The following is a 26,947-nucleotide window of genomic DNA, read 5'->3' as shown; positions in this document are numbered from 1 at the left end:
CACCATCAGGCTCTCCACCGCCTCCTTATCACGTTTGATATAGATCCTGTAATACTAACGCATCACGTTTGCATTCAGCCGGGACTTTTCTTTTCGACGGCGCCTTCAGTCACCGTCCTCCCCCTCCCTACGGCTCGGCCCCGGGATCCGTTACTGTGAAACGCAGCTGAGGCGCTGTCCGGCGTGGAGGGCACTATATAAATCCAAGTTGTTGTTATGGTGAGTGGAAACCCATCATTTTCAGTCGATTCTCTGTTCTCTTATGAGGCCCGGGTTCGATTCCCAGCAGGATGAAACCTTGGGCAAGTTTCCTTACCGCCTGATAATAATCCCTCAAAACAAACAATAATAAATTGGTCATTTCAATCCACGACTGTTTGTGGGACACTGCTGTGCGCAATTGGTTGCTGCATTTCGCCATTGGTTGCTGCATTTCGCCCACAAATATATGGTCAATTCATTTTACGGTCTATTCTGTGAAGTGCTTTGAGACATCTAGAAGACATGAAAAGCACTGTATCAAACGCAAGGATTATTATTATTATTATCAACATGGTAATGAGTGCTCTAACTACTGAGCTATAGGACTCCAACCTTCTGACCTTCAAGGACCTCCACAGGCTTGCTACACCCTACCTCTCCAACTTCATAACCCCATATCAGCCTGTCCACTTGGCAGACCCCGGCCTGCTTCAGGTCTCCCGCACTTCCCGCTCCACCATTGGCAGTCGGGCATTCAGCACCTCTGCCCCCACACTCTGGAACTCTACCACAATCCCCCCAACTCACCCCATCTCTTGCCTCCACCAAGTCCCATCTGAAGAACCCTCCTCATCGATCATGCCTTCAGCCACCCTCCCACCCCTGCCCTTCTCCCCTTCTGATCCCAACTCTCAGCTCGGGTTCAAAACCTTTAATTGTCCAGCGCCCCAGGACATCTTTCCGATGTGAAGGGTGCTATACAAGTATAATTTGTTGTTGTCAACAAAACACCAAATACTGCAGATGCTGGAAATCTGAAAGGAAAACAGAAGTCGCTGGGAACATTCAGCAGGAGAGCCAGCATCCATGGAGAAAGGAAAGTGAGTTAATGTTTTGAGCCCACGACCCTTCATCAGAACAGGGCTGGTGATGGTCTGGTCTCATTGACAACATTTATGGATGATGAGCTGCAACTTGCCAATTCATGGGGCGGGGCTTCCTCTCTGCGTGTTTCTGATTGGACGGCGCTCGAAGCAGCGTCGTTTGATTGACAGTCGAGCGAACCATTCAGGGAGCCGGAGAGTCCGAGAGGAGGCGGGGCTTACGGCTTTTGATGTCCGTTGAAGGCATGTGTGCCGGAGCCGCCGAGCGTGGCGGCGCATGCGCGCGGGCCTCGCTCGCGAGTGGCTCGGCACGGCGCATGCGCGGGTCTCCCGGTTAGAGGCGAAGTGAGCGCGAGCGAGCGATGGTGGCGGTTGAGAGTCGGTAGATTTGAACGGGGAGGTGACGGTTTGAGTGACTCCCTCCCCTCCCTCCTTCCCTCCCTCCGCGGCCAATTTGGTTTGCTTGCTGACAGGGTTGGGGCAGCAGTTTCTTTTCATGAGGGGGAAAAAAAACGTTCTCGGTGTCAGCGTGGAGCACATGTGGAATCGGGATCCCCGCGCTGTGTGTTTAAGCCGCTTGACGCTCGATTGAGGTGTTTTTTTTTTGTTGCTGGTGCAAACGATGTCGTAAGTGTTCATCAACCCTCCAGAGCTGCTGCAACCACAACAACAACAGTACATTTGCGCAAAGCGCCTTTCACATCGGGAGGGCGTCCCAAGGTGCCGGACAGACTTGTGTTTCGGACCTGAGCTGAGGGGCGGGGAGGGGGGGAGGGAGGGCGGGGAGATGGAAAGCACGGCCGAAGAGGAGGGGCAGTCCGTGTAATAATGTGTCAAATGGTACTCTTGAGTCAACAGCAACAACTTGCATTTATATTATATTATAGCCCCCTTCACGCAGGGTTGCGTCCCGGAGCCACGAGGTTTTGGGGTTCCAGCCCCGAGTCGGGACTTTGAGAGGGTTCAGTCTGAGTTTCTCCCGGTATCCCGGCCAACGATACCCCCCCGTTGGAATGAGTAAAATCGGGCACTCATTCCCTGGCTGTTTGTGGGATTTTGCTGGTGCAAATTGGTTGCCGTGTTTTGTTCGCCTACAAGTACACAGTCACTACACTTTTGCAGCAAAACTAATATGAAGTCCTTTGAGACGTTTCGATGTGCTTTATCGAATGAAAGATTTATGGCATATTTAGTTTGTTGAATTTTTTTTGTTTTCCTTAAAGCTGTGTTGTGTCTTTACCCCAAGTCTGAAAAATCTAAAAGATTAAGATAACCAAATATTCTTACGATTTATCAACCCTAATCATTCATAAAGTAGTATTGCAATGTGCAAGTTGAAAAATGCACAAGCGGGTTGTCCCTCAAAGAGTAAATTGACTTGCAGAGAAGGTTGTTAAATTTGTTCCAAATGTATGTGAGCTTTAGAAGATTCGAGTTGAAATACTTCAAACCCTTCAAACTGACTGTTTTCTGATACAGTACTGAGTTGAAGTAAACTTGATTTTAACAAAAACCCTCATATTTTAATTATATTTTAAAAGTGTTATATTCTCTTGGTTGGAGCATCTGTTTTCAACACTGCTAGAGTTAAATTGCTTTCATGTGTAATTCATTTTTGAAATTGTGTTTGACTGGGATTCCTGCACTGAAATAGTATACAGACAGACTTGCAAATTCTGAACCTGAATACATATTTCAAGCTGCACACCTCGATAACAAAAAAAGTAAAGTTGCAGGGTAATCTCTTGAAAATTACTGTTTGTATGTGTTGCATAAATTGGTGCAATACTCCAGCTGAGATTGAATCACTGAATTCACAGCACTTAAAAGAAGCAAGACAACTTAAAGATAGCTAAAGTCAGAGAATATGTCACAGGCAGTTATTAATGAAGTGGTATAGGTGTTGGTCTACCTCCACATGGAGTCCTGAATAATCCTGAATACTAGTTGCTTTATTACAGTAAGGACATCTTGATATTGGAGGGCATACAGCAATGCTATGTAAGTTGGAAAGGTTGACACGAAATAGAAAGCTCAGGGAAGAACCTCTTAAGCTATTTAGATCTTAAAGGGCATGACTAAACATAACTGAAAATTTGTGTAATCATGAAAACAATCTGGAACACTGGACTGTGAAACAAAATACACAACTTCAGACTCAGAAGAAGGAAGATGGACAGTTCATGGTAGCGTAGGGAATATACATCCTACAGACAGCCTACAGCAAATTATGTCAGAAAATTTTAGAAGAAATTAGTTATTTGATCAAGAATTCAATTGTGACGTAGTTTTTTCAGATATATGCTTTCATAGTTCTATGTAAATGGGGGGCAGAATTTCATGAAAAATAAATCACTGCAAGTAGTTTTCATTGTTGCCGCTGATCAAGATTTGTAGCACATTGAATTTATGAAATAATAAGTCAGTAATGAAGCTCATTTCTGCATAGTGTTTAATACTATATACGTTAATTATATTAATTTATCGTCATTTTATTTCAGTGATGAACCTTTGGCTGTTGTGAGGTGAATGAATAAGTAGAAATGGTTCCTGTATTTCCCAAAATTTCTCTGAAGTCTGAGGTTGAAGAATATCTCCGAAATGTGTTTACAAATCGAGAGGTAAGGTCTTATTGCAATTATTAGTGCTTTTTGGAAATTGTTAGAAAACTTTAAAAATTTGTGCCCTGTTAATCTACAAGTTAACTTGCAGTTTTTAAATTAATAACACAAATTACGCAAAATGAATATTACAAAATCATACAGTACTTATTACAAGAGAGGTACAGAATGGTGAAGAAGGCCCTTTGGCCTATTTGAACATCGCGCAAACTCTTCAGAAACCTAAGGAATAAATTAGAATTGGTTGCAAAATATTGTTAAGCATATTATAAATTAAATTTTTCATCCTTTGACATTATTAATATTTTTTTGTATGTTGGCCACTCACTGAGTTTGGATAAGAACATAAGAATTTGCTAGTCAAAGGAAGACCAAGGTCTATCCAGTCGCCTGCCACCATCCTGGCAATCACATGACGTATATCGTCCGACTCTATATTGTATAGTTAGGATGTCCTATTGTATATTAGGATGCCCTATTGTTTTTCATCTATCTGATGAATTGTTCCATAGCTTGAAGTTCATAGAAACAGGAATAGGCCATTCAGCCCCTCGAGCCTGTTCCGCCATTCTATAAGATCATGGGTGATCTACCTCAACCCCAGTTACCTGTCCTTATAGCAATGCCCCATAAACAGCTGTAAAATGAATGTCCAATTTTATCTGGAGGATTGTCAGCCGGGGAAAGACTGCTTTCTCTTTTCGAATTGCAATCTTTAACATGCACATAAACAGCAGATGGGACCTCTACTTAACATCTCATCTGGAGAATGACATTCCAACAATGTAATTTTTTTGGTTCACCTGATGGCTGACACATGTGGAATCTTGTTTAAGAAAACTCAAACCAGAGTTTCACATATATATGCCAGCCATACGTGGAGATTTCCCTGTGACTGGAATGGAATGTTTTCTCTCTCCAAATGGGAAACATCCCCGCTCCAAGTGACTGGTCTATCCCTCCCAAGTCCTGCCTATGAGTCTGGCTGGCTGGTCTGTCATCAGCATTGCCCTGGAGTACAGCAAACCTACACGACTTAGGAACTGGATTGTTGAGACTGCTGCAGTTAGTTAACTCAATTCTGACATTCCGTTGCCAAGCACATCACCTTGGAGCCAACTCAGTTACAGTTCAAAGAAGATCCCATTTACCTCTCTTCCCCTCCCCCCAGCTGAATGATCAACCCAACAATGGAACACTTCGTCTGTACTGCACTACTGTATCAGCCGAGAGTGTTACCTCAGAGTCCCGACGTGGCCTTACCCTCACAACGTTGTGACCCAAAGGTGAGGGTTTGCCAATTGTGGCATCCTGTAGCTCTGTGGTTAGAGCACTCACCTCGCAAGCAAGAGAATCTGGGTTCAGTTTCCATGTAGGGTAAAACATGGGGAAAGTTTCCTTACTCCACAAGTCTGTTTACCTAGCAGGAAATAGGAACACGCTTTTTAGTCAATCGGCAAATCCTTTTTTAAAAAAATGTGGTCACTTGGCTGTAGCGTTTCACACACAAAATATACAGCCCATTCACTTTATAGTATATTCTGTGAAGCGCTTTGAGAAGCCTCGAAGATGTGACAAGGCTCGATATCAAATGTAAGGATTATTATTTATTTCAAGAGGTTATTTAGAGAACCCTTTGACACTACTGTATTTGTTGAAAAAAAACCTAAAGTAACAGTTTAAAAATACAGTTTTGCTGTGGGGTTCAAGAATTGTGTCTACTCCACAGGAAGTTGGTGTTTTTCTTTAGATTATTGTTTGAATTTACTGAAGATATGGTGGACTAATTTAAAAATTAAGAAGGTATATAAATCCAAGTAGACATCGTATCAAACCTTATTGCAATTGTTAGAGGATCCTGCTTTGAATCACTATTTTATTAATTTGTAGATGTTCATTTTTATTTAGCTTCTGGCAACTTTGGGATCTGAGGAGACTGAGATTAAGTTTGAAGCCCTGTTAAGTCGTTTGTCACATCCTCCGGCTTTCACAAGTGTCAGAGTCAATACCTGCCTGGCCACAATTGGCCATGTTAAAAAGCTGTTGATTGAAGAGATCCAAAAGGTTTGTCTCCTTTCAAGTTGGTTCATACTCAAGGATTTTATTTCATAATACAGTTGAAAAAAAATTGCTCAAGAAACGAATAGTTGCTGATGACCTGGGCCAATAGAAATGTACAGAAATATTTGCCAAAAATTGCAGGGAGATTTGTTCATTGTGCGGGAAATTGCGGGAGAAGGTTGGTGCTATTGATGTACATTCTACTGCCAATGCACGTGCACAGACAGCGCCAGGCACACGCACGTGCACACACACGCGCACAGACAGAGCGCCAGACACACGCACGGCCACAGACAGAGCGCCAGGCACGCGCAGGCGCACAGACAGAGCGACAGGCATACGCATAGACAGAGCGACAGTCACACTCACGGGCACAGACCGCGCCAGACACACATATGCGCACAGACAAAGCGACAGACACACGCACATGCACAGACGGCACCAGGTACAGACAGAGCGACACAGACAGAGCAACAGACACACGCACGGACACAGACAGAACGCCAGGCACGCGCACAGGCAGAGCGACAGACACACATGGGCACAGACAGAGCGCCAGGCACACACGTACGCACAGCAGAGCGACAGACACACGGACAGACAGGGCTACAGACACGAGCACAGATAGAGCGACAGACACACGTACGGGCACAGACAGAGCGCCAGGCACACGGGTTTGGAGCAGAGGAGGGTGTTTGTAGCGGATTCCATGGGAAAAGTGCAGCCTCACTTTTCTATTGGCCCAGATAACCAACTGCTAAACAAGGCTCTTTGTGACATGAACTGTCTATTGTAGAGAACATTTGGTACATCACCGTAACTGCCAAGTCCTCAAGGTTATCTTGGTCAGCGTTAAGGTTTCACAAGTCAGTGTGTACACAGGGGTTTCACTGGCAAAGACGTGGGTTATTCGCGCAGGTGCTTTTTCTGCTGCCAAGATGGAAGTCTTGCTACCACTTTCCAACCCCAATATGATTATCATCTGTAGCTCATAATTTACATACTTATTACCTACATGAAATGGCAGCTGACTTAAAACTGACTTAAATGCATGCCTTTCAGAAGAACATTGTCTTTTCGAACAGTTACCATTATATTATAGTATTTAACGTACAATCATTGCTCTAAAGTATAATATTTCCATTTAATTTGGAATTTGCAACTTCCAGCTAAAAGTGAGTAATGTTGAAAACATTGTTAGCCTACAACTTGCATCTCCTGGTTAATTTTTCACTTGAAACATTTCAACATAAGATGTTATGTTATCAGGTGCAAGTGTATTATTTATTATTTTTAAAAAAAGTTTTACATATTAATCGTGTTTATTTACACAGCAATTTAAGGAATGGACCACGAACAGCATTCCAGTATTAGAGCATCCAAAACTTCCAGATGTTTTACTAATTCCTGTTATTGGGCCCAGGTATGTTGGTGTGGTGATATTTTGCATGGAAAATTGTTAACTATTTAGCATTTGAAAATTAAAAATCAGATAGTTTTGATGGAGGGCGATTTGGTATTGAAGTACAAAAATCCCAATTATTTCTTGCTTGATATGTGGGAAAAATATAACATATTAAATGAAAATAACCACCTCTGGCCTTCCAACTGCTACCCCATCCCCATCTCCACCTCACACTGACCTTCCCATCCCTCCCACCACACTTTCGAACCTGTCTCCCCCTCTGACCATCATCATAAACCAAATTTAAACCACCACCTGCTTCCTTGACCTTATCCCTACCCTCCTCCTTACCTCCCAGCTCCACCTCCTTGCCATCTCCTTGTAGAGACTCATTGACGTCCCCCCCTCCCTCTCCACCCTCCTCCCTCTCACCCCCTCCCTCTCCGCACCCCCTCCCCCACTCTCTTTCCCCCCCCCTCCCTCCATCCCTCCCCCCACCACCACCCACCAGGCCAGGTCTGGCTAACTGTTGGACGATGATGCCCCAGAGGATAGAGTTCAAAATACATGAACTTCAAGGCTTTGGAACCTTGATCTTGCTCCCTCCCTTGCCTCCTTCAAAGAACGTCTCAAAATCCTTCTCTTTGACTGAGCATTGGCCCAATCCTCCCTGTCCTCCAACCCTCTGATGCCAACCCCCTGCTCAGGTCCAAATCAGTGATTGTCCAGTGTCTCCTGACGGGAAAGGCACTATACAAATGTAATTTGTTGTTGTTTACAGTATGTCCTGAGATGCCCTTTGAGACATTTCCACAACATGATAAGACATTACATAAAATGCAATGATTATTATTCTTATACAGTATTTTGTGGGTAAAATAGAAAGTTATTTTGCAACGAGTAAGAATTGAAGGCCATGAATGAAATCCTCAGGCAACCTCGGCAACTTTATTTGCAAATGTGTGTTATCACTATTTTCAGAATAAATCTACATAGGCACTCCTCTGAAGTGATTGTGGGAGCTCAGTGTGGAAATGCTGTGCTTCGCGGAGCCCATGTTTTTGCTCCTGGCATTCTGTCAGCACCAAAATGTAAGTAGCAATTTGCTAGTTAACTTCCACCTTTTTCTTAAACCCTCCTTTGTTGAAAATAAAAGCTTAAATTTATGGTTAAATCCAAGTGATCATTCCAATATCCAATTACTTGGCCTGAACATTATTGATTCAACACACAATTTAGTGTCAAACCAATGCTAAAGATGCAGTATTTACAAATGTAATTTTGTTGTTGTTATTACCTCAGGGTTATGGCACATGTTTGCAAAGTGATCTGTTTTTTGACAGCCAGTAAAGATGATTTGGGAGGAAATGGATTTATTTCACTGAAGTATAAATGCAAGCAGTATATTTGAAGCTACTCCACTGGAGCTATATACACTATTCCCAATTTCCTGTTATTTCCTTGATCCCTTATATAGTTATAGTTTTTCTGCAAATAAATCCAGTTCCCTTTTAAGTGAAATGGTTTATGGCAATTGGACATAATGGGGGTATACTGTTGGATTTCTCTTCCTGCTATGGCAAATTTCTTATTTCAGTCAGACTCTGATGGATATAAGTTATTATTCCACCACAATATTTGAGAAGTCACCATTGGATCTATTTGCACATCTAACCACCTAGCCAGTTACATAATAGAAGGTTGCAGATTGTTCATTTATGTCAATGGTTATAATAATAATCCTTGCATTTGATATAGTGCTTTTCACGTCTTCTCGACGTCTCAAAGCGCTTCACAGCATAACAACAACAACAAGTTGGATTTGTATAGCGCCCTCCACGCCGGACGGCGTCTCAGCGCTTCACAGTAACGGATCCCGGGGCTGAGCCAGGAGAAGGGGGAGGATGGTGACCAAAGGCGCGGTCGAAAAGAAAGGTCTTCAGCAATGACCTGAACATAGGAAGAGAGGGGGCGAGGCGAAGGGAGTGAGGAAGGGAGTTCCTGAGCCTCGGGGCATAGTGGCTGAAGGCACGGAGGACGAGGAGGCCAGACCCGGAGGACGAATGCAACGGGCACTGTTTTGAGGACAGAGGAGGTCAGAGAGGTAGGGGGGTGCAGAGGAGTGGAGGGATTTGAAGACAAGGCTGAGGATCTTGAAGTCCATCCTCTCTGGGACAGGCAGCCAGTGCAGTCTGGCAAGGACGAGTAATCGGGGAGTGGAGTTTTGTGCGGGTGAGAATGTGGGCGTCAGAGTTTTGAATAATCTGGATTTTATGGATGGTAGTGGAGGGGAGACCAGCGAGGAGGGCGTTAGAATAGTCCAGCTGCGAGGTGACAGGCATGGATCAGGGTTTCAGCGGCTTTCGGAGATGGAAGATAGCGGTGCTGGTGAGGGACGATAATTGGGGGTCGAACTTAATGCCTAGGTTGCGTACGGGTTTGGAGAGTTTTAGTGGGAGGTCGGGTAGGTGGAGGAGGTGAGAATCGTGAGATTTTAGACATTGACAAGAGCCAGAGAGTATGACTTCCATCTTGTCAGCGTTCAGCTGAAGGAAATTTGCGCTCATCTAGACCCTGAGGTCTGACAGAACATCAGAGGACTGGGGGTCGCAACGAGAGGTGGAAAAATAGAGTTGGGTGTCATCCACATACATGTGGAAATGTACCTCATGTCTGCGGATGACATCCCCAAGAGGGAGCATGTAGATCAGAAAGAGGAGGGGACCAAGGATGGATCCTTGGGGTACCCCACAGGTAAACGGGTGAGAGCGGGAGGAGAAGCCGTTTATGCAGATGTCCTGCTGACAGTTCATGAGGTTGGACTCGAACCAGGCGAGTGCGGTCCCACTGAAGTGGATGACGGAGGAAAGGCGGTGGAGGAGGATGGCGTGATCGACTGTCGAACGGGACGGAAAGGTCCACGAGGACAAGGAGGCAGAGGGAGCCCTGGTCACAGATAGAGAGGATGTCGTTTGTGACTTTCACAAGCGCAGTAAAGTGAAGACTGTAAAGTAAATTGACTATATTTGTGGGTGAAACGTGGCAGCCAATTGCGCACAGCAGTGTCCCACAAACAGGCGTGGATTGAAAATGACCAATTTATTATTTTTTTGTTTTGGTGGAATTATTATTAGGCGTGTGGAGTAAGGAAACTTGCCCAAGGTTTCACCCTGCCTGGAATTGAACCCGGATGTCTTGCTTGCAAGGCGAGTGCTCTAACCACTGAGATACAGGACTCTACGATGGTTGTATAAGAAACATTTCAGAATGTAAATTAAAGCCTGGAGATGACCTAATGTCATCGGGTGATACCATATTTAACTTAAACATGATGTGATAGTTCACTCAAAAATCATAAAATGTCTTTCTTAATGTGATATTTATTTGTCCACAGACCAGTGCCTTGGGACGTCCTCCCGATGTGAAAGGCGCTCTATAAATGGATTCTTGTTGTTGTTGATATTACAATATTAACTTTTTATTTTTGTTTCAGTTATGAAAGTTGGTGCTGTGGTTTCTGTTTATTCAGACATTGATGGGAAATGCAAAAGAGGAGCGAAAGAATTTACGGGACCTAAAGTGTTTGTGGGGAATGGAATTGCCGAACTAAGCCGCGATCAAGTATTCTGTTCTGGTGTCACTTTAAGGTAAATAGTCTGCAAGGAAGTGGGCAGTTGTGGTTTTGTATCTATTCCAAATGAACTCCCCCCGTTATGCACAGGATTAAAATCATGGAACAATGTTTGGGTATTATGGGTTAACCATAGTAATGTTTAAAAGGGAACCGGAAAAATGAAGAAGAGAAATATTAAATGATGTGGAAAAGCATCAAAGAATTGGCATTAGAGTAGTTAGCTCCAGTGGAGGTCCCTTCTGAGCACTGAAGATTGATGTCTATTTGAACTGGTTTTGCAATCCCCTTGAATATAAATGTGACGATTGTTGGGTGTAGAGGGAGCTTTGCTCTACCACTTGTTTGCTCTGGAGAAAAAATATTTGAAAAGCTGGATTGTAGATGAAGCAGAATATCTCTTTTGAACTGGAAGCATAGCACTAAAGGACATATGTATACAATTAATAAGCCTCTTGCAAGACTTGATAGCACAAGGAAGGAAATTTGCAGAATAATATGTACAATACAATATGTGCAAAGGATTCCATTGATGTAAAATTACAAGTCTTTGACTCAGTGGTATTAATTTCATCTCCAAATCAGAAGAATGTGGGATCAAGCCCTACGTCAGGACGTGAACGTAGTCTAAGCTGACAGTCCAATGCAGTGTTGGGATGCATTTGAATTGTCAGAGATGGCATCCCTCGGAGGCGTTAAACTGTTTTGCCTGAGATGTTGAACGTCTGCCTGTTCAGATAAATATTAAAGATCCTAACACTATACAAAAAGAGAAGGGAATTTCTCCTGGTGTCCTGGCCAACAATCCCCCAAATAAAATTGGTCACTCATTCCATAGCTGTTGGTGGGACATTGCTGTATGCAAACTGGCTGCCACGTTTCACCACAAAGTACACAGTGTGATAAAGCGCTATATCAAATGGAAGGATTATTGTTATTAAATGTCCCATGGTAATCTCATATAATTTGCCTGTTGGTTAATGTACAAGCATGGAGTAGAATATCCAGGAGAACCCCATTATAATGTGACAATTGGAATCCAGAAAATATCAGCTTTAACAGAGTGCGCTGAGAATATGCTCCGGTTTATGCCAGGTTGTGACATTGATCACATGACTGGTAATGTCACTGCAGAAAGCTGGCCGACTGCTCACCGAAAAAGCAGTGCTGTATCTCTTATGTACAGATAGAAATACAATTGACTTTGTAGTTTGGTAATAGTTTAGATTGGTTACATTTATTCAATTAAATGGTCCTAACATACAGTAACAATTTGCATATATAGCTCTTTTCATGTCGGAAGGATGTCCCAAGGCACCGGACAGTTATATAATGTATAATAATAATATATAATTATAACATAATAATAATCCTTACATTTGACATAGCGCCTTATCATGCTGCTGAGACATCTCAAAACGCTTCACAGAATATATTGTAAAGTGAATGGACTATATTTTGTGGGCGAAGCGCGAGCTGGGAGTTGGAATCAAGAGGGGTGGAGGGTAGGGAAGTTTGCAATTCTAGAAATTAAAAGGCCTGGCGATCTGCCTAGTCTTAGTCTATAAGACCATTTTATCTTAAAATTTAAGATTGAGGCGAATTGTCGAAATTTCTTATAGGCCGTCTTAATATAGGATTTTTTAAAAATTATTTTTATGATATTAAAGATATAGAGTATATTTTTCTTTTTTTTTATTTATTCTCAGAGGTATTGGAATTAGAATGACAGAAGCTGTCTACATGAGTCCATCCTTTGATAATCTCCTGCCTGGTTTTGTGTTTTTACAGGTAAGTCTGGATTTCTAATCTTTCAAGCAACAGATACAGCGTCCTTTTATTCAATCATTGTTTATCTTGGTTAACCTTGGTTGAGGTAAAGACTTGTCCTCAACCTTCCACAGATGTCAAGTATTCATCAAATGTTAATGGCATTTGTACAGGTCTTCCAGTCAGACATAGATTTTTGAAAAACAAGCATGACCAGAGCATTATGACCAGCGTATTACTCCAGATATCAATCTTGTGACTGTTCACAATGTTTATTAATAAGCTTAGCTAACAACAACAATTTGCATTTATATAGCACCCTTCATGCGGAGTAGCGTCTCCGAGCATTTCATTTCCGAGCTATATAAATGCAAGTTGTTGTTGTTAGCTAAGAATAAACATTGTGAACAGTCACAAGATTGATACCTGGAGTAATAATGCTCATAATGCTCATAATGCTCTGGTCATGCTTGTTTTTCAAAAATCTATGTCTGACTGGAAGACCTGTACAAATGCCATTAACATTTGATGAATTCTTGACATGAGGTAGTGGAGGAGGTCGACTGTCGAACGCAGCCAAGAGGTCCAGGAGATGAGGAGGCAGAGGGATCCCTGGCGACAGACATGAATGGCAACCTGACAACATGGAAGCTAGTCAAGTTTTTGCATAGGTAGTCAGATAGTCGATACTGGAAGCCAGAACAATACAATACAATTTGCATTTGTATAGCACACTTCAGGTCCCAAAATGCTCGACACTGCTAGCTGGGAATCTGAGCTGGTGGTGGGAGCCAAGGAGAAAGATGACTGAAAGTGCAGTCTTGAGATGGACCTTGAACAAGGTTATTTTGTATTATTACGTTTGACATTCAGACATGTCAAGAAAATAAACAATAATAAAATTAGTCACTTCAATCCACATCTGTTTGTGGGACACTGCTGTGCGCAATTGGCTGCTGCGTTTTTCTCACAAATATACAGCCAATTCACTTTACAGTATATTCTGTGAAGTGCGTTGAGACGTCTAGAAGACTTGAAAAGCGCTATATCAAATGCAAGGTTTATTATTATTATTACATAGTGTATTGCGTTAAAGAGGTGTTGAAGTAGTTGCGTAACTTTGAATATGTATAATCCAAAAATATGTATAACAAATTTAAAACTGATATTTTATTTTTCTTCATGGTGAGAACCTGCCATCTGTGGTAGTGAGTCATGTGTTAAATCCTAAACCTGGGGAAAGGATATTGGATATCTGTGCAGCTCCGGGTGGAAAGACTACTCACATTGCAGCTTTAATGCATGACAAGGTAGGAATAAAACTAAGTTATTTGTCTTTTTTTGGTGTCTCCCACTTCAATTTTAAGCATTTGATGCTTCAAATATTTTATTACTGTGGGCAACATGGTTTACGGTCTGTGAAAATCTTCTTTTTGCTGATTTGTCTCAAACCATGATATACAAAAAATGCTCATTCATTTAACTTTAACATGTTTTGAATATAACAGGAAGTCTAAACCATAAGATATTACCAGCTTGACTTTATAAGCTAGTCATAAGAAAAGTAGATCTTTTGTCAGTTGCTTCCAACAAGATGTCAGCTTTCACTGTTACTAGATAATTTTAAAATAATGCTTGCATTTCAAATAGCATCTTATCACATCGTCAGAACTTCTCAAAAGACTACACAGGTTGTCCTGTGAAATCTAGTAACTGTATATTTGTAGGCAAAAACAGTAGTCAATTTGCATACAGCAATGTCCCTCAGACAGCTGGGAAGTGAATGATCAGTTTTACCTGGGGATTATTGGTCAGACGACCGGGATGAACTCCTTTCTCTTTTTGGATAGTGTCATGGGATCTTTAACGTCCACACGAACAGGCAGACAGACCTTGGTTTAACGTCTCATCCTGATAATAAAATGTTAATATTTAATGTAAAATGCTAAAATCTTTATCTGCCATCAGATGTTTCTTTTGTTGAAAGAAAATATCACTTGCTTGTTTGGACAGAGATTATCGTTTAGGGAAAATATGGTATCTCACACTTCTACCTTTAATAGGTGGCCAACTTTTCCAAATGAAACGTACCTTAATATAATATTTCTGTAAAGGTACACAAGCTACTCCAAAACAAACGACCTGGTTTAAGAGGTCTTTTAAATTTTTTAAGCTGTTTATGAAAAGTTTAGTTTTTTTAATGCAATCATTGAAGCAATGAAAATGCAAGTGCAATAGCGAGAACCAAACAGGAATACTTTGAAAATTAATTTAGTGTCATAAATATGTTATTGGGTCGTACTGAACCTAGCTAAAGACATAAAGGAATGTAGCTGAATAACACAATATGGCAATATATCTGAATTAAAAAAAACCCACTCGGGTTGGAGGAGAAGCAGATAGGCTATAATTTGAATATTATATTGTTGATGGGGATAGCCTACCACACAAAGACTCTTTCTCCTTGACTCCCCCACCCCATAATTGCTGTTGTCTTTTTAAACAAATATAACAACTTAGTGAAATTTTTTTGTATGCACTATTGCTTTGATTGCAAGTGTAACTTTGGTTCCCTCTATGGTACTTTTGTGTGCACTACAGCACTATGTTTAGAGCAGGAATAAAGATGAGAACAAATTTCAAATAGTTAAGACAGTATTAAGAAAAATGTACCCAAGAGGTATTCGCCAAATTTTCACTTCTTGGAAGGTACTAGTTAGGGTCTCTGGAAGAGCTTGTTGCAATTTGTAGAGTTCCATTATGTGTTTTACAATTCTTTCAAAGTTTTCAAACTTTTGACTTTCTTTGTACATTTCTCTTTTGGGGTGAACAACCAATGAAAATATCCATCTTTAAGCATACAAAATATTTGTAAAGTTGCTATTCTTAACATTGGTAGCAAACCAGAATTGAATTTGTCGATTGTTGAATTTTTTTCAACAATAACCAGTGAAGCAGTTTGACAATTTATCATTTTATTTGAAAATGTGTTTAAAATGACTTTGCCAACAGGGTGAAGTTTTGGCAATGGACAAAATTGCAAACAAATTGGAGAAGATTAAACAGAATGCTAAGAACTTACAGCTGCAATGTATCAAAGCGTTTTGCTATGATGGTACCAAGGCTCTTGATACTGAAGGAAATCGAGATGGACAAGGTAAAAAATATTAAGTGCAAGTTTTGAAATACAGTACTAAAAACCATGATTTTAAAAAAGGGGCACCCTCCACATATTATACAATATACAGTAGAAACCTGGTCAATTTGGTAATCCGGTCATTTTGGTAATCCAGCAGCTTCACAATTGTGGACACATTTTCACAATCTCTTTCATTAACAGTGTTAAAAGATAGGTCATCTGCTTCAATAAACCGGGCACTTGACTGTTCAGGACAGTGGTCATTGATTGCAGCTGCTACCAAGCCCTCCTCCGCTTTAAACGCGGTATAGATACCCTCCACCACTACTAATCTGTGTGCTAATCCTCGGGCTTCTTGCGCTGTTTGCTCAATGCTGCCACTGTGGGTGGAATGGGCTCCGACTGTGCATGCACGGCGCAGGGAGTGTTGGGATCGCGGAAGCGGCTCGAGCGGAAAATCGACTTCGCCTGGGGCCGGGGACTAACCTAAGCTCCTGCGGCCAATTCTCGGTAAGTGCTGTATTCATGGTTTGTGTGTACATTGTTTGGTTTGATTCAGTGACTGTTGACAAGTGTTGTAAACATGCCACCACGGAAGGAATTGTCCTTATGCGAGGGAATGGACTTAATTAAAAACAGTAAGGGCAAAAGTCATAGACAGTTATAACAACAACAACAAAATTGGATTTGTCTAGTGCCTTTCACGTCGGGAGGACATCCCAAGGCACTTCAAATAGTTATGATAGTATTAAGAAAAATGTACCCAAAAGTTATTTGCCAAATTTTCACTTCAATCAGCTGTGATCTATGGCATTGGCAGAACACAAGTTGGATATTCTCAAAAGGAAGGCTGAATACATGACAGCTTTTGTTTTAAATGTGACAATGCCTTTATTTTAATGAGATTGCAAAGTATGGTTGTTGAATGTTCATCACCCTTCCCATTATCAATGCCCTTAACATTATATCAGTGAACTGAATCACCCGACCTGTTTCAGAAAATCAGGTCACCCCGTTTGACGGAAGCTGATATTAGGCAAAAAGAGAAAATGAAAAAAATCGTAATATTCAGAATATGTCTATCATTAGTCTGCCAAAGGTTAGTTTATTTATGTGACTGCAGAAAAATGCAACGAGTACACAGATTCAGCATGTTGCCCGACACATGACATGAATGGAAAACGATGGAACTATTCTATTGTTGAAAAAGCCAATATTTCTAAAACACAAACGACAACAAAATTACATTTGTATAGCGCCTTTCACGCTGATAGGCCTTCCCGAGGTGCTGGACAGTCAGTGTTTCGGACCCGAGCTGGGGTTCGGGATTGGGGAGAGTGGAGGGCAATGTGGGGAAGCAGGATGATTGAAAGCCTAGTCGAAGAGGAGGATCTTGAGATGGGTCTTGAAGGAGGCAAGGAAGGGGGCAATTGACTACAAACACTTGATAGATGATTGTGTAGATGGGTAAACTCTTGAAATAGGATAATTACGTTTTAATGAAATATTCTCATACCAGCGTGTAGTAATTAAAGTAATAGTATCTTATCGCAGGAAAGAGTAGTTATAGTGAAAACCAGTAGGAAATCGTTTAAATCACAATTCTTGTGTCTAAATGCTTTACAGTAACTAAGATGATTGTGAGGATAAAGTAAAGACAAAATTATCTTTTGTTTTATATCTTTCAGAAGGTCCTCCATACCCACCAGAATCTTTTGACCGTGTACTTCTAGATGCACCTTGCAGTGGGTTGGGTCAGAGGCCAAATATGGCCTGCGCTTGCAGCTTAAAGGAAATCACTTGTTATCAACCTTTACAACGCAAGCTTTTTAGAACAGTAAGTTTTAGCCCAGGATGTAATTACTGACAGAAACATAATAAAGTAAGACTCCATTTTTGAATTTATCATCCTAAAATTCCAATAATATGAAATACTGCTACTTTCAATCATAACTATTCTCTTAATCATTGTAATAATATCAATTTGTAGTTATTTGAGTGGAAGTATGTTTGTGTGGTTCTGAGCCAAACACACCAGTCAAACCTGTGGTGTGATTCTTGGTTTGTGGTGAATTAACTAACCTAAGGCAATAAGGCTCTACAACTAGACTCCGGGCTGCAGGGCAGTTAGTCAAATTCATTGATTCCTAATTTCTATCCATTAGCTTCCTTTGGAAAGTATTGTTGAGTGATTACCAAGTGAGGACAAGATCTAACTGAGCTGAAAAGAGCTACAGCCTCATGAACTGTTAAAATTTGCTGTCTAGGCTGATGCACAGAAATTATTACTTGCACAACTAACCACATTTAAAGTAAGAGGAAGGAACGGGTGAAGAAAACTTTCTTTAGAATAGATACGTGAGCTAAAATTGTTTTATCATTACTGTACAGTCAGAAGGTAAAGTGTTATGTGGTGGGAGGAAGTGCTGATGTGACATTGAATGTGAGATGTAATAATTTTACAATAATCCTGGTGTTTGATATAGTGCCTTATTACATTGTGAAGCTGTCACAAAGGGTTTCACAAGATATATTGTTAATTGGATTGATTGCATTTTGTGGGTGAGTAACATCGAGTTGCACACAGTAATGTCTCACAAACAGCCATGGAATGAATGACCAATTTTATTTGGGAGATTGTTGGCTAGAATACCGGGAAAAACCACTTTCTCTTTTGAAGAATGTTATGGGATCTTTAATACCCACCATGTTGAGGAGCGAGTGAACCAATATTAACATATGTTGGGGGGAGAGAGAGCAAATAAATATACCAAGGAACTCCGTTATTAGCATGTTTAGATAAGGTGTTTGGAACTCACTTGGAATTGTCATTGTGACAATTTGGCAGATATTGAACGACCACAGTACGATTCAGTGCATTTAGAAAACTGGAGGAAAAATATTTTTAAAACATGATATAGGAATTACTTTCAATGAAGAAATCTTAGCTAAAGTTAAGGTTCTGAAGTGTTTAAAAAGTTTATTGGGTGGCAACAAGAGAATAATGTTTTATGTTATTGCAATTAAAGCAATACAGCATTTTACATTATTTATGAGCAAATTGGTGGTTCAGTATCCAGAAAGGCAGATACATTGTTTCATATCATCGCTACCTGTATCTGTGGAAGCAGCTGTCACGAAGAGCCAAAAATGCTGCTGTTAGTCAACTGCGACAGAACCAGCATTCTTCTTATCCCAGTTTTCTAATTGGATGCTGCTGTTTGAACTTAAATCAAAGACTATCTACAAGTTTTGACTAAAGCCTGATTGATATTGAGGATTACTGATGTTTAAATTCTGTTTGTAGACCTGGACTAATCAAAGTGTATTATTTCAGATAGGCAAAGATCGTTTGGAATGTTTCTTTGTAGGAGTCGAGTACATAATTTCCCTCTCCCCGAATAATTTTCCATTCTAATGGATAATATTACCATTATCAGCAGCAATACATGAAACCAACAACAACAACAAGTTGCACTTATAGCGCGTCCTCCATGCAAGATAGCGTCTCAGAGTTCTTAACCGTGGCGGTACCTGTCTCTGAACCCGGGTGGGGGCGGTGGGGCACGGAGAGGAGGGGCTGACAGTAAGTACAGTCGAAGAGGAAGATTTTCAGGTGGTATTTGAAAAAGGGGAGAGAGGGAGCAAGGTGGAGGGATTGAGGGAGAGTGGTCCAGTTTTGGGGCGTAGTGGCTGAAAACGCTGGTGGGGTAGAGGGTGCTAGGGACAAACAGGAGGCCGGTGCCAGTCAAGGGGAGATGCCGGGTGGTGGATTGGGGAGTGAGGAGGTCAGAGAGGCAGTGAGGTGCCAGGGCGTGAATGGATTTGAACGCAAGTGTGAGGATCTTGAAGTCAATCCGTTTGGTGTTGGGGAGCCAGTGGATTCTGGCCAGAACTGGTGAGATGTGAGTATGGAGTTTGGTCCGGGTCAGTATGTGGGTGGCAGAGTTCTGAATGAGCTGGATTTTTTGAATAATGGAGCTGGGGAGACTGGTGAGGAGTACGTTTGAGTAATCCAGGCGGGAGGTGACAAGCGCATGCCCGAGGGTTTCAGCTGCATTTGGGGTAATGTACGGTCGGAGGCGGGCATTGTGGCGGAGGTGGAGGAAGGTAGTCCTGGTCAGGGACTGATGTGGGGGAGGAAGGAAAACTGGGGGTTGAACCGGACGCTTAGCTTGCACACTGGTTCGGTGAGTCTGAGGGAGAGCCCAGGGAGGCTGAGGAGTTCAAATCAGCAATAGTGAAGATGTTGATGGGAGCCAAGGAGTATGGCTTTTGTCTTGTCCACATTCGGCTGCAGGAAGTTTGCACTCATCCAAGTCCTGATGTCTGCCAGACAAGCTGATAGCAGCGGACCTGGACTCGATACTGGAGGAGGCAAAATAGATTTGTGTGTCATCCGCATAGATGTGGAAGTTTACCCCCATGTCTGCGGGTAACATCTCCAAGAGGGAGCATATAGATGAGGAAAAGAAGAGGGCCAAGGATGGAGCCCTGGTACCCCAGTAGGTGGCTGGGTGGGGGCAGGAGGAGAAACCATTTGCCAAGATGAAGTGGAGGCGGTTGGTTAAGCAGGACTCGAACCATGCGAGTGCGGTCCCACTAATTTGGATGAGGGACAACAGTCGGTGGAGGAGGATGGCGTGGTCGACTGTTGAACATGGCAGAGAGATCCAGGAGAACGAGGAGGCAGAAGGGGCCCTGGTCACAGATAGAGAGGACGTTGTTTGTGACTTTGACAAGTGTTGTCGTTAGGGCGAAAACCGGACTGCAGGGGCTTGTGGAGGGAGAGGTGTGACTGAAGTTGACCTGCAACAATGCGTTCCAGGACTTTGGTAAGGAAGCGTAGGTTGCAAATGGGACGCTAATATGAGAGATTCGAGGGATCAAGGGTGGGTTTTTGAGGAGGGGTGTGATAAGAGCAGTTTTCAGGGGGAATGGAACAGAGCCTGAGGAGAGAGACTGGTTGGCCAGCAGGGGGAGAGGAGGGGGAGTTGAGGGACCAGCAGCTGGGTGGGGAGGGGGTCGAGGCAGCAGGTGGTAAACTTCAATCGGGTGATTTTGGTTGAGAGGGAGGACGGGAAAATGGGAGCAAAGGAATGTAAGGAGGAGGGAGTGGCAGGAGCTGTAGCCGAGTGAGAAGGCGGTGTAGATGTCTGGGTGGGCTGGAAGGGTCAGCGGGGGTGGAGGAGAGGACGATGCAGCCAAGCAAATGTTTTCAATCTTTGAGGCGAAAAAGTTTAGGACCTCGTCGCACTTGGCATTTGATGTGAAGATAGAGGGAGCTTGAGGAGGTGCACGGATGAGGTGATGGACTGTGGAAAACAGTGTCTTTGAGTTGTTTAAAGACCTAGTCTTTTTGTCCCTTTGTTTCTGGCTAAAGGAATATCATAGCACTTGTATGGTGTGCCTTCACACAGCTGATTTGCCTCCTCCACTTAAAAAGTTTTTTTAATTTAAGAATGTAAGACAGGAAGCATGGAATGAGAAAAAGCCATTTAATCCTTCAAGCCTGTTTCCTCCATTGGTCGTGCAATGTCTACCCCTTCATCCCACCCAATTTATGTCCTAGGGGAACTGAAAGCTATGAAAACCAAATTGTTAAAGAAAATATTCAACTAAGAAGATATCAGTGTTTGCCTACTCAGGAAACTAGTTTTATAAGTTATATATTTTATACTTGTATCTTATTTCTAAAGGCTGGAATTGTTTTCTTAGGCAGTTCATTTACTTAAACCCGGAGGCATTTTGGTGTACAGCACATGCACAATAACACTGGCAGAAAATGAAGAACAAGTTGCTTGGGCATTGGCTTCTTTTCCATGTTTACAGCTGCAACAACAGGTGGGTACCTCTTCTGCACACTATAGATGAAATGTCATATCTAGTTAATGACTACAGTTTTTGTAAGCAACTTGTTTGGACTGTTTTACCCCAAAACTGTGTGTTGAGCGCTTTTTTCTATTGTTAAAGAAGAACACTCGCTGATAAATTAAATGTAAATTTCAAATTATGTAATTATTTTGTACTAGCTGAGTATATTATTCACTAAATTCATAGAATTATATTAATACTTGAATTCTAATTCATTCACCTAGGTCAGAAATACAACCTTATCATTGACCCTTGTGCTGTTTCTTCATTATCTCCTCCTCCCACCCAGCCCACTTTTTCTTTTTCTTTTAAAATGTGCTTGTACTTCTCCTGAAGGCCATTCCTCTTATTCTTTAGACTGCCACCACATTGGTCTTGCATCTGTATTTTGTAAAGCTATGATAGCTGTCTAGTGATGTTTTCCTTTCTGTGGGTTCCGTTGCTTTTCACAAAAAGCTCTTATGTTCATTAATGTATTTTCTGGTGGGATTGTAAAGGGTTAAAACTGCACTTAATATTTCTTTTCCCCAAAGGAGCCTCACCTTGGTGGCGAAGGCATGATGGGTGCTGGCCTGTCACGTGATCAACTGAAATTGCTGCAGCGGTTTGATCCAGCCAGCGTCATTTCAAGAGACTTTGATGTATATTCTTCAGAGCTGGATCTCAGTCAGCAAGTGCATTTAATCAACTCTGCAAATGAAGACACCATAGGTTTCTTTATTGCTAAATTTCTGAAGGTGGATGGTGTATAGCACATTCGTTTTATGTATTCACTGCAATCTAGTTAACACTTGACACTCTACTGTAAAGCACTGCTGTGCTGTGATGTTGCTATGACAGCAAGCTGACGACAATATTGCTATGGCAATAGTGTGTTTTGCCAGCTGTTCGATGGGATCGTGAACCACATGTTGAAGTAGGTCACCAGAGGTTTTTGCATTTCATTTAGAGCCCGGATTATAACATTTGGTTTAGGTTGCTGCTTCAATCTGATATGTTTCTAATGTGTTTGGCCATGGAAACAAATCTGTGCAATTACATTAAATGTAAATAATATTGGAGATCCATCACTTTCCATTTTTCTATAATTTTTAATTATAGTGACAGTTATCAATGAAAAAGACATGCAACAAATACATTTTTTTTATCAGTTTTTCAACGGTATTGGTTAGTTGTGCCAAAATATTTTTTATGTAACTTTTGGGTGAATTATTCATTATTCTATCAAAGTGCATTTTGATTAAAACATTGGCGAAGTATAATAATGTGCTGTGTTTAGCAGCACAGGATTCAGCCATTGCAAGAGCGTTGTTTGATTCATAGTTTATAGCAATAATAATTATGATTTTTAAGCTGAATAAAACAAATAATATGTTTGAGATTTAAAGTTGAAGAGTACTTAAAATACGGTAAAATTAGGTTAAAAGCATACTGAAGTCAGAAAAGTCGGTATTTTACAAGGCAAAACGGGGTTTCTAAAAGCTGAACGTTTCTAAATTAAACAGGTGCTGTCTTCTATTTTCTGAGATTGTTTGGGATAAATTTTATGGTCATAAAATTGTAAAATGTTTACAGCACAGAAGGAAACTTCAGCTCATCTAGTGTTAGATTTCCCACTGGAGCTATCTACTATAATCCTATTCTCTTACTCTTTGCCATAATCTTTGCAATAGTACTATTTTTTATCCATTTAAACAGCAAGATTTCTCTATAGAGCATCTTAATACTATTCTGTTTAAACAGTTTCAAAAGGGAACTGTTGATCAAATGATTTTTGCAGACGTTATTTTTATATTAAAAAATGTTCTGAATAGAATACCTTGAAACATCCCATACATTGGACATGTATTTATATGATTGATGACAACTTTAACAATCAAAAAGATGTTAGTAAAGAGAGTCTGTGCTGAGAACAATAGTGGCAAGCACAAAATCATATTCCAAAGTATTATTATGGATAGTCTACTGTAAACTGAATACTGTACATTAAGGCAGGCTTGGTTTCTAACGCAGCATCTACTATACTAATAAAGACAAAATGTCTGTCTGTGTGTCAGTGAATCCGACAATCACACAATAACCAGTTGATGTAGTGTCATGATTTATAACTCATTGGAAAGGTTTTGCATCTGGCAGTGTCTTGGGCATATTTTTGATGAACTGTATTAAAAAAATGCTATAATTAATCCCCAAAATATGAGGTATGCATTCTATTCTGCATCTACGTAGTGACAGAGGAAAGCACACTATTCAGATCGATACATCTATATTCTGTAACAAATGTATGGTACTTTTTTCTGGTAGTCATGGGAGCTGGACTCCTCCCATGTGGGACAGACAGAGAGACAGTGATAGTAAGAGACATACAGAGAGAGCCTGCGAGATAGAGAGACTGCAAGAGAGAGAATGGGAGAGAAATTGAGAGAGGTAGAAAGAGAGGGCGGAAGACTGGGAGAGATGCTGAGAGAGAGACAGAGAGACTGCAAGAGAAAATATATAACAGGAGTCCTTCCACAGGAGTCCTCTCACCTGAGTATAGATAAAGACTAAAGTGTGTGTCTGTCTGTGTCAATCTATTGGATGCCTTAGTTACAAGCAAAGCTGCAATGGGTACAGCTATTTATTAATAAGTAAGAATGGATATGGGGTAAAAAGAAATTAGGGCTCTACATTTACGATTTCACTAGATAACTAAAGAAGCCATGTTTCCAATAGAACACATTTGCTTTCTTTGAGGAGCAAACTGAAGTGACTGAAATTGAATTGGTTCATGAATTCTTAATTTGATGCAATTTGTATTTTCAGATGCAATATCTTATTTTAAAACTTGAGATCATGCACTCAGGGGAATTTGCTGATATATAATCCTGCTTCTGTTCCCTCTTTCTAACCAACCTCCAGTATCAAGCATTGTATAGAACAAGCTTTTTTCAGCCTAATGGAAACAAGTGCATTATGGTGTGCATTGAGAAGTAAATGAAGATTGGTGCTAAATACTGACTTTGTCTTTTTTATAACTGCATTGAACGATTGTCACTGTGCTGGTATTGCAACCGAATCTCCCGGTGACTAGAGTTGAGGACGGTTTCAAGTTAGGAGGACAAATCCAGGATCCCGTTTGTATTAACGAGTGAATACAGACGACTCAAAAGAGTTTAATCGAGCTATTTATTGGCCACAAGCATTCACTTGGCAACACCTCAAAGCATTACATTAAGTCAAGAGTCATAATTCATAAAGGCAAAACAATGCACTTCCGGGTTGAGCCGGGGGGACAAGATGCCTCACTTTGTATCAGAAGTCTCCAGAGTACAGCTGCACCTGCCTGTCACGAGCACTCAGTATGTTTTCCTCTGGACGCTCACAAAGCATGTGATCAGTTGAGACAGTGGGGTGCCATTCGGCAAGACAATGTGGTAAAAGTTTCCAAATGTGGCCCCATTCTTAACGTTATAGACCTGTGAGAGCGGTGGCCTAACTTAGGTGTGCAGGCGGCCACGCCGTTGGAGACTTTTCAACCTCACGGGAGAAAAGGCGTCAAGGCTATGCAACGAAAGAGAGAGAGAGGACGAATGGCCTGCCTTGACGCCACCTGAGCCTGGCTTTCACAAGAGCACATTCACCACCAGCAGAGAGTGCAAGTTGGAGGAACTGCATCAGACCACCCGGGGCCCCACTGTCGCGGAGGGATCACTCAATTGGTATGTCATTTCGATGCTTGTAAAAATGATTTCATAGTGCAGTTTTTTCAGGACGAATGAAATCCGTTGGCAGTAGTGTGCAGAACCTGTGACACAACAAGCACTGGGTACAGACCGTGATTATCCGCAGGTATAAAATGCAATAAGTCCAAATCATCAATCGGGGAAATGGTGGAGCAAGCTTTTATCTAACTTTGAGGGTGTTTTGAGTGAAGAAAAGCTTTCTCCTCCTTTTGGTACAAATACAAGGTGACCAAAAAGTCTTATTTTTCAGTTATCCTAATTATGTAAAAAACAATTCTTTTAAGCCATATTAGACATTTCACGACTTTTTAGTCACCTTTGTAGATTGCGTAATGGACAAATATTTAATCCGTGTTGATATGCTTGATAGTATTAACACTCTTGTCCATTCCTACTTCCATTCCCAATCTTTAACACCCACCATTGAGGTGAGTGAAGATAAGGAAACAATGGAATAGTCTTTTTAAGTACTGTACTTATCTCACCTACAATTACAGTAAAGCGCAATGGAATACATTTCTTTCAAAGTCTCAGATACTTGTATTTAATTTTTTATTTTGTAAGTTTGCACTCAAACATGCTTCCTCAGGGATATTCGATGCCTCAAACTTTCATTGAGACTTTTTTGCTTTGCTTTTAAGGCGTTCTGCACTTCATTTTGTGCTTTAGGCTTCATTCTCTTTAAAGGCTTCTGCTTGTATGTATACCGAGTCTTACGTTGCCCTCTTCGTTTCAACTTGGTCTTTCTCATTCTCCTCACTTTCGTGTGTCGCTTGCGAGATTGATTACGCTTGCCACGATATCTTATCTTCATGACTCGTTTTTCTTTCACCAATCTTTTGTGGGCGAACTGCAAATGTAAATATTTTTGGTAATTTTTCACCTTTTATAGTTCATGATGCATCATGACACGTGTAAGATGCTTTATGACACTGGGTAGCTATACGTTTGGTCTATGCTACAACATTACCTTGTAAGGTGCTGTTGCTCATATTACCGGCACGTGATAAATCTTGTGTGCATTCCTTATAAGGTATTGTTTTACAGTTTGCATCAGTGGTAAATCTAGCGGATTTGCAGAAACTACAATGCAGTGGATATTTTAAATAAACATTCAGTTCCAAAGTCCAGATCTCAGAGATTTGGTGCAAAGGTACTTGATTTTCTGACCCTCATTACATTTGCTGACCTTGGCACGAGAGTATGTCCATTTTATCGGTCGGTAAATCAGAGACTATAGTGTTGTGAGGTTAAGATGGGATTTTCCCATTGCAGCCTCACATTGTCAAGGTCCATAGATTTACTGAATGATGAGAGAACCTGGCATGCTCACCCCTATGTTTAATAAAGGTTACTTTAATGAACATAACAATTTACCACAAGGTGGTTGGTGTCTGTACATGAGTGATATCAATGCTGATCCAGTTGTGTTAACCAGATGACATGAGTCACAAAGGTTACAGTAAACTATTATATTTTGGTTGTGTTACTTCATTTCTTAACTTGAACTGCCTTGGGTATACAAATGGAGTCCTGTAGCTCAGTGGTTAGAGCACTCGCTTTGCAAGCGAGAGACCTGAGTTCAATTCCAGGCAGGGCGAAACCTTGGGCAAGTTTCCTTACTCCGCACGCCTAA

At 41.3% G+C, this 26,947-nt stretch overlaps 1 protein-coding gene across 5 annotated transcripts; it reads left to right on the top strand.

The window, feature by feature from the left end:
- Positions 1-1,401: 1,401 nt before the first annotated feature.
- Positions 1,402-24,580, top strand: nsun6 (NOP2/Sun RNA methyltransferase 6). 5 transcript variants are annotated; one of them, XM_007889747.2, is made up of 12 exons: positions 1,402-1,485; positions 3,587-3,706; positions 5,615-5,770; positions 7,102-7,190; positions 8,154-8,263; positions 10,666-10,819; positions 12,513-12,594; positions 13,764-13,883; positions 15,586-15,730; positions 17,401-17,549; positions 21,431-21,556; positions 22,120-24,580. In XM_007889747.2, the coding sequence occupies exons 2-12, from the start codon at positions 3,629-3,631 to the stop codon at positions 22,336-22,338; spliced, it is 1,428 nt and encodes a 475-aa protein (XP_007887938.2). In that variant the 5' UTR covers positions 1,402-1,485; positions 3,587-3,628; the 3' UTR covers positions 22,339-24,580. The 5 variants fall into 5 exon arrangements, with proteins under 5 accessions (XP_007887938.2, XP_042188263.1, XP_042188262.1 ...); XM_042332329.1 differs by having other exon boundaries at positions 1,402-1,712; positions 10,702-10,819; XM_042332328.1 differs by having other exon boundaries at positions 1,402-1,712.
- Positions 24,581-26,947: the final 2,367 nt, after the last annotated feature.

Source organism: Callorhinchus milii, unplaced genomic scaffold (genome assembly GCF_018977255.1).
Source record: "Callorhinchus milii isolate IMCB2004 unplaced genomic scaffold, IMCB_Cmil_1.0 Scaffold2, whole genome shotgun sequence".
Taxonomy (NCBI): Eukaryota; Metazoa; Chordata; class Chondrichthyes; order Chimaeriformes; family Callorhinchidae; genus Callorhinchus; species Callorhinchus milii.
Note: the sequence above shows the minus strand (reverse complement) of the source record. Positions and strands in the feature narration are given on the sequence as shown.

What these genes read in the sequence shown, in the direction of transcription:
- nsun6 (XM_007889747.2), top strand. Translation starts at nt 3,629, where the DNA reads ATGGTTCCTGTATTTCCCAAAATTTCTCTGAAGTCTGAGGTTGAAGAA. An exon ending in AACGCAAGCTTTTTAGAACA is followed by an intron (nt 17,550 to 21,430) that starts GTAAGTTTTAGC and finishes TTGTTTTCTTAG; the next exon opens with GCAGTTCATTTACTTAAACC. An exon ending in GTTTACAGCTGCAACAACAG is followed by an intron (nt 21,557 to 22,119) that starts GTGGGTACCTCT and finishes TTTTCCCCAAAG; the next exon opens with GAGCCTCACCTTGGTGGCGA.